Source organism: Rhinopithecus roxellana, chromosome 10, assembly GCF_007565055.1.
Source record: "Rhinopithecus roxellana isolate Shanxi Qingling chromosome 10, ASM756505v1, whole genome shotgun sequence".
NCBI classification, from domain to species: domain Eukaryota; kingdom Metazoa; phylum Chordata; class Mammalia; order Primates; family Cercopithecidae; genus Rhinopithecus; species Rhinopithecus roxellana.
The window spans coordinates 74,611,618-74,624,385 of record NC_044558.1 but is presented as its reverse complement, the minus strand read 5'-3'; the positions used below and the strand labels follow the sequence as shown (position 1 = coordinate 74,624,385).

Sequence of the window (12,768 nt, the reverse complement as noted above, 5' to 3'; positions counted from 1 at the left end):
TGATCTCTGAAATTATTTACAGGTAGATGAAACTTCCAAACACATAACATGCAGCCACAGATACTAAAGAGAATAATGTACCATAATGACTTCTATTTAAGCAGTAACATGAAGAAAAGTAGAATTTTAAAAGTCAAATTGATTACAATATTCTATATTAGATACTATACTTCTCTCTATAAAATTTATGTTGGTAAAAATTAACTTTGAGCTACATTGTTATTAATTTAGGAGCACAGCTGGAGTTTTTCCTATCCCTATGTGACTAGCCTATAAAAATATCCTGTACATGAGTACCTTAAGATAATGATGTGCTTTGTTAATGATAAAATAAATTTCATTTTCTAAATACAAAAGTGGTATCTCTTTTCAAAAAATTTAAAGAGGTACAAAGGAAAATGCCTGTTTTTGCTATTTGATATAGTTTTGTAATACATTTGGTCTTATGCTATCACCATAGATAAACTGCTTCCCTGGCATATCAGTGAATATTTTCAGGAAATATGCTGAATATTTCTTCTAATAATTTTTAGCCAGGATGATGATGATGATGATGATGATGATTATAGATGGAGTCCTGCTATGTTACCCAGGTTGGCTTTAAACTCCTGGGCTCAAGTGATCCTCCTGCCTTAGCCTCTCGGGTAGCTAGGACTACAGGAATGTGCCAACTCATCTGGCTTCTTCCAATAATTTTTAAAAAGTGTTTTTCATAAAGTATGGCTCCAAGCAATATTTTTGCGGTAATATACTGAAGCACATGGTTAAATTTTATTTTTAAACTATTTTTTAGTGTTTTTATTAGTACAGGTAAACATTAACACTTTGTGTTAATGTAAATTGCATTACTTCAATTTTTTCCTTTTATAAGTTTCCTTTCCTGGAAATAAGTATGGATGCAAAAGATGTAACTAAAATGAAGTGAGGGGAACATCATATCCTCTCATTTATAACTGTGATAATTTTAAACCCTTATGTATTTTTATATTTATTGATTGAATGCTTGATGTATATAAAACACCAAAAGTTTAAAAACAGTGCAGAATATAGAAATTAGAATTTATAATCTAGAAGCAAAAATACATTCAAACACAGATTGCTATCATATAAAAATATAATTATCATATAAATTATACAAGGATCATTCATTATTCAGGGGTTTTGGATGGTCATAGTTAACTGGCTTCCCCAGTGGCAATTTTTCTTCCAATGTGGTCTGATTCACATCAAAGATGAGACTTAGACACCGACTGATGTTGAACACCAGCAGTTTATTCTAGCAGTGCTCGTACAAGTTGGATAATGGGAGCAGGTGGGTGGCATGAGCCAGATTCAATCAGGGATCAGATGACCGCCCATCCAGGAGGGTTTCCATCTGGAGACTATTCTCAGAGCTTGGGGGATTCTTCCCCTTTCCTATACCTGTGTTCAATCTGAGTCAGTTACTGGGTCTTTCTTTCATAAAAGGAGGTTAAGCTAGTCTTGTAAGGGTAACTTTGTTCAAAGGTTTGTAAGAATTGCATCTGTACTGAGGTGGACGTTGTCTCCTGGAAATCCCCAGGCCAGGTTGCCTCACACTGCTACTGCTAAGTGGCACATAGTGTCAGCCCTGTGAGGTGTTCCAGTAGGACTTAAATGGCTATCATTCATCTTATAGCCAGGAAATGTCTCTTATAGTATGCGACAACCAGGGGAGTGCTAGAGGGCAGCAGGAGATAGAATAAGCATTGTTTTCTGGGGCTTATCACAGAAACTGCAAGGAAAAAGGGACATCTAATCCGAGCAAAAAAAATAAATAAATAAATAGATTTCAGGCAGAGATCAAGGAGGGTAAATTCTAGACAGAAAGCACAGTGTGAGAAAAGACGTAGAGACAGGAAATTATAACAGATATTAGGGTAATGACAAGGGGTTTGAACTGACTAGAATCTGTGTGGGAGAGCGGTGAAATGCTGGGAAAACAGACTGGGTGTTACATCAGAGTGCAGCTTTGAGAAAAAAATCTCTGCTGAATGAGTACAGTAAACAATGAATTGCCAAATAGGGAATCTATCTAGCTATTTTAGTGTTTCTAATTACAGAGTGAAAGTGCTATATTATAGGAAACAAATACTGAATCAGTGCATTAAGAAAGTGTCCCTCATTGGCAACACTATTTTAAATAGTCAGGAGGTTTGAAGTTCGAGAATAGAGTATTTATGGTTTCGTATAGATGCAGAGTCAGGAGGTAGGGAGGTGGATAAACAGACACAGATAAATACAGAAAACAAACAAACAAACAAAAAACAAAACATTCTAATGCCTGATTTGTCAATACTATACTTTCTTTAACTTAGAAATTGGAAACTACTTGAAACTAAAATGTGTATCTTTCCACTACTCAATTGTTGCTCCCCTACAAGAAGTGAACTTACTGGCCTTTTGACTTTGAGAAAGTCATTCAGACACTCTAAGCAACAGTAAGTAGGGTATAGAAATCTGTAAGTAGGGTATAGAAATCACTCGCTTCATAGAGGTTCGAAATTGATTTTGGAAAGTTACATTTTTTCTTGAAAACTGTCCATTTATCTGTTTTCAAATGTACTGAAGAACACTGTTCATAGTATTCTCTTACGAATTTAAAAATCTTTACTATCCATTGTTCTACATCTTTTTTTTTCTAAATATTGTTTGTGCCGTCTCTCTCTTCTTGATCAGTATTGCAAGAAGTTTCTACATTTTGTTAGCCTTCTTTAAGAACTTTTATTTCTTGATCCTCTTGAGTATTTCTTTGCTTTGCTCTTCCCATCCTCTGCTAACTCTACAGGCTTACTCTATGTTCTACATCTAACCTCTTATGGAACTGTTTAGTTATTAATTTTAACATCTTGTTTTGCACTGTGATTTCTTCTAAACCTATTCATTAATTTGAAGTTGCTTTTTGGGTGTTTTATTTTAGTTCCCAAGCAAAACTAGAAGGGGTGATAAATATCTTTCTTCTCTTTTATAGTTTTTTTTTTTTTTTAATTTATTATACTTTAAGTTCTAGGGTACATGTGCATAATGTGCAGGTTTGTTACATATGTATACTTGTGCCATGTTGGTGTGCTGCACCCATCAACTCGTCAGCACCCATCAATTCATCATTTATATCATGTATAACTCCCCAACGCAATACCTCCCTCCTCCCCCCTCCCCCCTCCCCCCTCCCCATGATAGGCCCCACTGCGTGATGTTCCCCTTCCCGAGTCCAAGTGATCTCATTGTTCAGTTCCCACCTATGAGTGAGAACATGCGGTGTTTGGTTTTCTCTTCTTGTGATAGTTTGCTAAGAATGATCGTTTCCAGCTGCATCCATGTCCCTACAAAGGACGCAAACTCATCCTTTTTTATGGCTGCATAGTATTCCATGGTGTATATGTGCCACATTTTCTTAATCCAGTCTGTCACAGATGGACATTTGGGTTGATTCCAAGTCTTTGCTATTGTGAATAGTGCCGCAATAAACATACGTGTACATGTGTCTTTGTAGTAGAATAATTTATAATCCTTTGGGTATATACCCAGTAGTGGGATGGCTGGGTCATATGGTACATCTAGTCCTAGATCCTTGAGGAATTGCCATACTGTTTTCCATAATGGTTGAACTAGTTTACAATCCCACCAACAGTGTAAAAGTGTTCCTATTTCTCCACATCCTCTCCAACACCTGTTGTTTCCTGACTTCTTAATGATTGCCATTCTAACTGGTGTGAGATGGTATCTCATTGTGGTTTTGATTTGCATTTCTCTGATGGCGAGTGATGATGAGCATTTTTTCATGTGTCTGTTGGCTGTATGAATATCTTATTTTGAAAAATGTCTGTTCATATCCTTTCCCCACTTTTTGATGGGGTTGTTTGTTTTTTTCTCGTATATTTGTTTGAGTTCTTTGTAGATTCTGGATATTAGCCCTTTGTCAGATGAGTAGGTTGCAAAAATTTTCTCCCATTCTGTAGGTTGCCTGTTCACTCTGATGGTAGTTTCTTTTGCTGTGCAAAAGCTCTTTAGTTGAATTAGATCCCATTTGTCAATTTTGGCTTTTGCTGCCGTTGCTTTTGGTGTTTTAGACATGAAGTCCTTGCCCATGACTATGTCCTGGATGGTACTACCTAGATTTTCTTCTAGGGTTTTTATGGTATTAGGTCTAACATTTAAGTCTCTAATCCATCTTGAATTAATCTTCGTATAAGGGGTAAGGAAAGGATCCAGTTTCAGCTTTCTACTTATGGCTAGCCAATTTTCCCAGCACCATTTATTACATAGGGAATCCTTTCCCCATTTCTTGTTTCTCTCAGGTTTGTCAAAGATCAGATGGCTGTAGATGTGTGGTATTATTTCTGAGGACTCTGTTCTGTTCCATTGGTCTATATCTCTGTTTTGGTACCACTACCATGCTGTTTTGGTTACTGTAGCCTTGTAGTATAGTTTGAAGTCAGGTAGCGTGACGCCTCCAGCTTTGTCCTTTTGACTTAGGATTGTCTTGGCAATGCGGGCTTTTTTGGTTCCATATGAACTTTAAAGTAGTTTTTTCCAATTCTGTGAAGAAACTCATTGGTAGCTTGATGGGGATGGCATTGAATCTATAAATAACCTTGGGCAGTATGGCCATTTTCACGATATTGATTCTTCCTATCCATGAGCATGGTATGTTCTTCCATTTGTTTGTGTCCTCTTTGATTTCACTGAGCAGTGGTTTGTAGTTCTCCTTGAAGAGGTCCTTGACATCCCTTGTAAGCTGGATTCCTAGGTATTTTATTCTCTTTGAAGCAATTGTGAATGGAAGTTCATTCCTGATTTGGCTCTCTGCTTGTCTGTTACTGGTGTATAAGAATGCTTGTGATTTTTGCACATTAATTTTGTATCCGGAGACTTTGCTGAAGTTGCTTATCAGCTTAAGGAGATTTTGGGCTGAGATGATGGGGTTTTCTAAATATACAATCATGTCATCTGCAAACAGGGACAATTGGACTTCTTCTTTTCCTAACTGGATACCCTTGATTTCTTTCTCTTGCCTGATTGCCCTAGCCAGAACTTCCAACACTATGTTGAATAGGAGTGGAGAGAGAGGGCATCCCTGTCTTGTGCCAGTTTTCAAAGGGAATTTTTCCAGTTTTTGCCCATTCAGTATGATATTAGCTGTGGGTTTGTCATAAATAGCTCTTATTATTTTGAGGTACGTTCCATCAATACCGAATTTATTGAGCGTTTTTAGCATGAAGGGCTGTTGAATTTTGTCAAAAACCTTTTCTGCATCTATTGAGATGATCATGTGGTTCTTGTCTTTGGTTCTGTTTATATGCTGGATTACGTTTATTGATTTGCGAATGTTGAACCAGCCTTGCATCCCAGGGATGAAGCCCACTTGATCATGGTGGATAAGCTTTTTGATGTGCTGCTGAATCCGGTTTGCCAGTATTTTATTGAGGATTTTTGCATCGATGTTCATCAGGGATATTGGTCTAAAATTCTCTTTTTTTGTTGTGTCTCTGCCAGGCTTTGGTATCAGGATGATGTTGGCCTCATAAAATGAGTTAGGGAGGATTCCCTCTTTTTCTATTGATTGGAATAGTTTCAGAAGGAATGGTACCAGCTCCTCCTTGTACCTCTGGTAGAATTCAGCTGTAAATCCATCTGGTCCTGGACTTTTTTGGGTGGGTAGGCTATTAATTGTTGCCTCAATTTCAGAGCCTGCTATTGGTCTATTCAGGGATTCAACTTCTTCCTGGTTTAGCCTTGGGAGAGTGTAAGTGTGCAGGAAATTATCCATTTCTTCTAGATTTTCTAGTTGATTTGCGTAGAGGCGTTTATAGTATTCTCTGATGGTAGTTTGTATTTCTGTGGGGTCAGTGGTGATATCCCCTTTCTCATTTTTTTTGCTTCTATTTGATTCTTCTCTCTTTTCTTCTTTATTAGCCTTGCTAGCGGTCTGTCAATTTTGTTGATCTTTTCAAAAAACCAACTCCTGGATTCATTGATTTTTTGGAGGGTTTTTTGTGTCTCTATCTCCTTCAGTTCGGCTCTGATCTTAGTTATTTCTTGCCTTCTGCTAGCTTTTGAATGTGTTTGCTCTTGCCTCTCTAGTTCTTTTCATTGTGATGTTAGAGTGTCAATTTTAGATCTTTCCTGCTTTCTCTTGTGGGCATTTAGTGCTATAAATTTCCCTCTACACACTGTTTTAAATGTGTCCCAGAGATTCTGGTATGTTGTATCTTTGTTCTCATTGGTTTCAAAGAACATCTTTATTTCCACTTTCATTTCGTTATGTACCCAGTAGTCATTCAGGAGCAGGTTGTTCAGTTTCCACGTAGTTGAGCGGTTTTGATTGAGTTTCTTAGTCCTGAGCTCTAGTTTGATTGCACTGTGGTCTGAGAGACAGTTTGTTATAATTTCTGTTCTTGTACATTTGCTGAGGAGTGCTTTACTTCCAATTATGTGGTCAATTTTGGAATAAGTGTGATGTGGTGCTGAGAAGAATGTATATTCTGTTGATTTGGGGTGGAGAGTTCTATAGATGTCTATTAGGTCCGCTTGGTGCAGAGATGAGTTCAATTCCTGGATATCCTTGTTAACTTTCTGTCTCGTTGATCTGTCTAATGTTGACAGCGGAGTGTTGAAGTCTCCCATTATTATTGTGTGGGAGTCTAAGTCTCTTTGTAAGTCTCTAAGGACTTGCTTTATGAATCTGGGTGCTCCTGTATTGGCTGCATATATATTTAGGAGAGTTAGCTCTTCCTGTTGAATTGATCCCTTTACCATTATGTAATGGCCTTCTTTGTTTCTTTTGATCTTTGATGGTTTAAAGTCTGTTTTATCAGAGACAAGGATTGCAACCCCTGCTTTTTTTTTGTTCTCCATTTGCTTGGTAGATCTTCCTCCATCCCTTTATTTTGAGCCTATGTATGTCTCTGCATGTGAGATGGGTCTCCTGAATACAGCAGACTGATGGGTCTTGACTCTTTATCCAGTTTGCCACTCTGTGTCTTTTAATTGGAGCATTTAGTCCATTAACATTTAAGGTTAATATTGTTATGTGTGAACTTGATCCTACCATTATGATATTAACTGGTTATTTTGCTCGTTAGTTGATGCAGTTTCTTCCTAGCCTCGATGGTCTTTACATTTTGGCATGTTTTTGCGATGGCTGGTATCAGAGAATACTATACCAGAGTATCAGAGAATACTATAAACACCTCTATGCAAATAAACTAGAAAATCTAGAAGAAATGGATAATTTCCTGCACACTTACACTCTTCCAAGACTAAATCAGGAAGAAGTTGAATCCCTGAATAGACCAATAGCAGGCTCTGAAATTGAGGCAACAATTAATAGCCTACCCACCAAAAAAAGTCCAGGACCAGATGGATTTACAGCTGAATTCTACCAGAGGTACAAGGAGGAGCTGGTACCATTCCTTCTGAAACTATTCCAATCAATAGAAAAAGAGGGAATCCTCCCTCACTCATTTTATGAGGCCAACATCATCCTGATACCAAAGCCTGGCAGAGACACAACAAAAAAAGAGAATTTTAGACCAATATCCCTGATGAACATTGATGCAAAAATCCTCAATAAAATACTGGCAAACCGGATTCAGCAGCACATCAAAAAGCTTATCCACCATGATCAAGTGGGCTTCATCCCTGGGATGCAAGGCTGGTTCAACATTCGCAAATCAATAAACGTAATCCAGCATATAAACAGAACCAAAGACAAGAACCACATGATCATCTCAATAGATGCAGAAAAGGCTTTTGACAAAATTCAACAGCCCTTCATGCTAAAAACGCTCAGTAAATTCGGTATTGATGGAACGTACCTCAAAATAATAAGAGCTATTAATGACAAACCCACAGCCAATATCATACTGAATGGGCAAAAACTGGAAAAATTCCCTTTGAAAACTGGCACAAGACAGGGATGACCTCTCTCACCACTCCTATTCAACACAGTGTTGGAAGTTCTGGCTAGGGCAATCAGGCAAGAGAAAGAAATCAAGGGTATCCAGTTAGGAAAAGAAGAAGTCCAATTGTCCCTGTTTGCAGATGACATGATTGTATATTTAGAAAACCCCATCGTCTCAGCCCAAAATCTCCTCAAGCTGATAAACAACTTCAGCAAAGTCTCAGGATACAAAATTAATGTGCAAAAATCACAAGCATTCTTATACACCAGTAACAGACAAGCAGAGAGCCAAATCAGGAATGAACTTCCATTCACAATTGCTTCAAAGAGAATAAAATACCTAGGAATCCAGCTTACAAGGGATGTCAAGGACCTCTTCAAGGAGAACTACAAACCACTGCTCAGTGAAATCAAAGAGGACACAAACAAATGGAAGAACGTACCATGCTCATGGATAGGAAGAATCAATATCATGAAAATGGCCATACTGCCCAAGGTTATTTATAGATTCAATGCCATCCCCATCAAGCTACCAATGAGTTTCTTCACAGAATTGGAAAAAAAACTGCTTTAAAGTTCATATGGAACCAAAAAAGAGCCCGCATTGCCAAGACAATCCTAAGTCAAAAGAACAAAGCTGGAGGCATCACGCTACCTGACTTCAAACTATACTACAAGGCTACAGTAACCAAAACAGCATGGTACTGGTACCAAAACAGAGATATAGACCAATGGAACAGAACAGAGTCCTCAGAAATAATACCACACATCTACAGCCATCTGATCTTTGACAAACCTGAGAGAAACAAGAAATGGGGAAAGGATTCCCTATGTAATAAATGGTGCTGGGAAAATTGGCTAGCCATAAGTAGAAAGCTGAAACTGGATCCTTTCCTTACTCCTTATACGAAAATTAATTCAAGATGGATTAGAGACTTAAATGTTAGACCTAATACCATAAAAACCCTAGAAGAAAATCTAGGTAGTACCATTCAGGACATAGGCATGGGCAAGGACTTCATGTCCAGAAGACCAAAAGCAATGGCAGCAAAAGCCAAAATTGACAAATGGGATCTAATTCAACTAAAGAGCTTCTGCACAGCAAAAGAAACTACCATCAGAGTGAACAGGCAACCTACAGAATGGGAGAAAATTTTTGCAATCTACTCATCAGACAAAGGGCTAATATCCAGAACCTAGAAAGAACTCAAACAAATATATAAGAAAAAAACAAACAACCCAATCAAAAAGTGGGCAAAGGATATGAACAGACATTTCTCAAAAGAAGACATTCATACAGCCAACAGACACATGAAAAAATGCTCATCATCACTCGCCATCAGAGAAATGCAAATCAAAACCACAATGAGATACCATCTCACACCAGTTAGAATGGCAATCATTCAAAAGTCAGGAAACAACAGGTGCTGGAGAGGATGTGGAGAAATAGGAACACTTTTACACTGTTGGTGGGATTGTAAACTAGTTCAACCATTATGGAAAACAGTATGGCAATTCCTCAAGGATCTAGGACTAGATGTACCATATGACCCAGCCATCCCACTACTGGGTATATACCCAAAGGATTATAAATCATGCTGCTATAAAGACACATGCACACGTATTTTTACTGCGGCACTATTCACAATAGCAAAGACTTGGAATCAACTCAAATGTCCATCTGTGACAGACGGGATTAAGAAAATGTGGCACATATACACCATGGAATATTATGCAGCCATAAAAAAGGATGAGTTTGCATCCTTTGTAGGGACATGGATGCAGCTGGAAACCATCATTCTTAGCAAACTATCAGAAGAACAGAAAACCAAACACCGCATGTTCTCACTCATAGGTGGGAACTGAACAATGAGATCACTTGGACTTGGGAAGGGGAACATCACACATCGGGGCCTATCATGGGGAGTGGGGAGGAGGGAGGGATTGCATTGGGAGTTATATCTGATATAAATGACGAATTGATGGGTGCTGACGAGTTGATGGGTGCAGCACACCAACATGGCACAAGTATACATATGTAACAAACCTGCACGTTATGCACATGTACCCTAGAACTTAAAGTATAATAGAAAATAAATAAATAAATAAATAAATAAATAAATAAATAAATAAATAAATAAAATAAAACAAATAAAATGCTAATTGTATTTCTTTTACATATTTCTTTGTAATTAGTATATTTACAATGTGTTCTGGATCTTTACTCAACTAACATATATAATTTACTTCTTTGGAGCAGTTCTCTAATGAAATGATTATTACACTATACTTTATAGCTCCTATGAGACACAATACTTTATTACAGATTTCATTGCCTTTATCAGTACTATGAGTAGACCAGATAAGAGCATATTATTTTATAGGAATTTAAAACACAAAAGAGGTTAAAGCCATATCAAATAACATTTGCACATTTTATATGTCTGGATACAAATGTTAGTTCACAAATCTGGAGAATATTTATTTATTTTATATTAATATTTCATTTATGCCTCTACTACAAACCAAAAATATTAAGGTTTCTAGCCTCCCAAGCTAGTTACATGCCAATGATTACCAACTTTTATCCTTATTTTGCTTAATTTCACTCAACTCTGGAAAAGGCCTCTAGGAATAAAAAAAATAGTTTCATGAAATAATTTAACGTCATAGTAATTCTTTTTTTTTTTTTTTTTTTGAGGCAGAGTCTCACTCTGCTGTCCAGGCTGGAGTGTAGTGGTTTGATATCAGCTCACTGAAACCTCTATCTCCTGGGTTCAAGTGATTCTCCTGCCTCAGCCTCCTGAGCAGCTGGGATTACAGGCATGTGCCACCACTCCCAGTTAATTTTTGTAATTTTGTAGAGACAGGGTTTCACCATGTTGGCCAGAGTGGTCTCGAACTCCTGACCTCAAGTGATCTGCCTGCCTCAGCCTCCCAAAGTGCTGGGATTACAGGCGTGATGTACCACGTGCAGCTTAATGTGATAATAATTCATTTTGACTTTACAGTTTCTTTTCGTTTAAAAGTTTGGGAGTCTGGAAATACAGTGTAATTAAACAATATGCAGTGGGCGAAATTGCCTTGGCAGTATTTGTGAACACCTGCCTAAAACTAAAGATCCAAACTCCTATACCTTATTAGAGAAATCTGGGTCTCCAAAAGTCTAGGCCTGGGTGCTTTCTACTCTGCGTGAAACACACAATTGCAATGCTTTGCATCCACTATCACCAGTATATGCTGCAAAGTAATGTAATTATGAAGGCCAGTTTAAAAGAACTGCTATAAGTGCAAGCACTCTGAAAACTTAAACATAAGCCTCATTTTGAAATATTATTATACATTTGTATGGTAAAATGAGTGATATACCTGCCCCAGGCTGCCTCATTTGTAGATGCTTTATTAACTGGAACACAGGAGGAGTCAATGACAGTTGATTTGTTCATCTTGTAGCAGAAACCGCAGTCTGGATCCAACATACATTCATTACAGTAACTGAAAAATGAAAAGAGTTACCGTCATGTTGGCAGAGACAACTGGTGCTCACCATATACTGGATTCCATGTGCTTCTCTGCATTTTCCACTCTCTTGTGCAGTCAGCTTGGGGCCTTGGGATTTGTTTTGGCCAAGGAAAGTGACATGTGTTGAGCCAGGTGAGAGCTGGCTGGTCTCTTCGATTTCTCCCTCTTTTGGCCATATCAACTGTGGAAGCCACTTTGAGCTGAAGGAGGCTTGGATCTGAGAGACTGAATGTAGAAGAGTCCCCGTCAATCTGGAGCAAATAAACTTTTCCTTTCCTAAACCAATGAGATTTGTTACCAAACTGTAGACTGGCTCATTGTGATCCAGCCCTGACTGGTTTCAAGTTGCATCAAAGCATTCATTTATCTTAATTGTCTACCTCATGCACCATCTATTTTAAAAAATGAAAATAGTTTTTTTTTTTTTCTAATACATATCCTGAAAAAGAAAATTCAAACAATGAAAAACATTATGTCTGAAGAAAAAAGTGAAACAAAAATACTACTACTCAAATATGGCCATTGTTAACATCTTGGTGAAATCTGTGCTTTCAGCAAAGTTATACTGAGTATCAATTATGGATTATTCTTAATTTAAAAGAAGTAGGTATAGGAACAAAGGCTAACCATCCCCTAATCACATCTGTTAATTGGATCACAAAGTCATAATCAGTTACTAATTGCTCATTTGGCAGCAGTATTCTAACTGCAGAAAAAAATTTAAAGAAGCAAAATCCTTTAGAGGGCAGGGTTTGCCAACTAAAGCCTACATCATGCTTATAGAATGAGTTTTCTCCCTGTCACAGTCATTTGCCAGACAATCCTGGAGCACTTCACAGATGGCAAGCACATGCAAGGTATCAGAGATACTAAAGATGAATAAGCCCAAATCCCTGCTCCTTGGTAGATAAAAGGCAAGAATGAGAAACAGACAAACAATGACAATGTAATGGAAACAGGGTATGAGCTACCTGGAACGGGCCGATTCATTTTAACGACGAGAGCTGGGAACCATTTTAAATATGACATTGGAACCAAATCATAAAAGAAATTTACCGGGCAAAGAGGTAGAACAAAGGGCATTTCAGAGAACTGCTTTTGTTGTCATTAAAGATTTGTTGTCAGCACAGATTTATTAAATATTTACGGTTTACAAGTCATGATACTATGGGTTGTGAAAGGAGAAATAGGTCATCTGAAAAAGACATCCAAGGGACATACAAGTTGTCTGAAAAGGATATGAAAGAATATTTCTTAATGTTCAAAATCAAAATACTTTTTTGATTCAGTTAACTAAATATGAAAACACTGGTGATAGGGTT

General features: G+C 37.6%; 1 protein-coding gene across 1 annotated transcript in view; it reads right to left on the bottom strand.

Annotated features, from left to right (window-relative positions):
• Positions 1-12,768, bottom strand: part of SLC2A13 (solute carrier family 2 member 13) — a 400,273-nt gene that overhangs the window by 76,289 nt on the left and 311,216 nt on the right. The window contains exon 7 of the mRNA XM_010366135.2: positions 11,294-11,419. Within this exon, the coding sequence (XP_010364437.1) occupies positions 11,294-11,419 (126 nt within the window). The remainder of the gene's footprint in view (positions 1-11,293; positions 11,420-12,768) is intronic.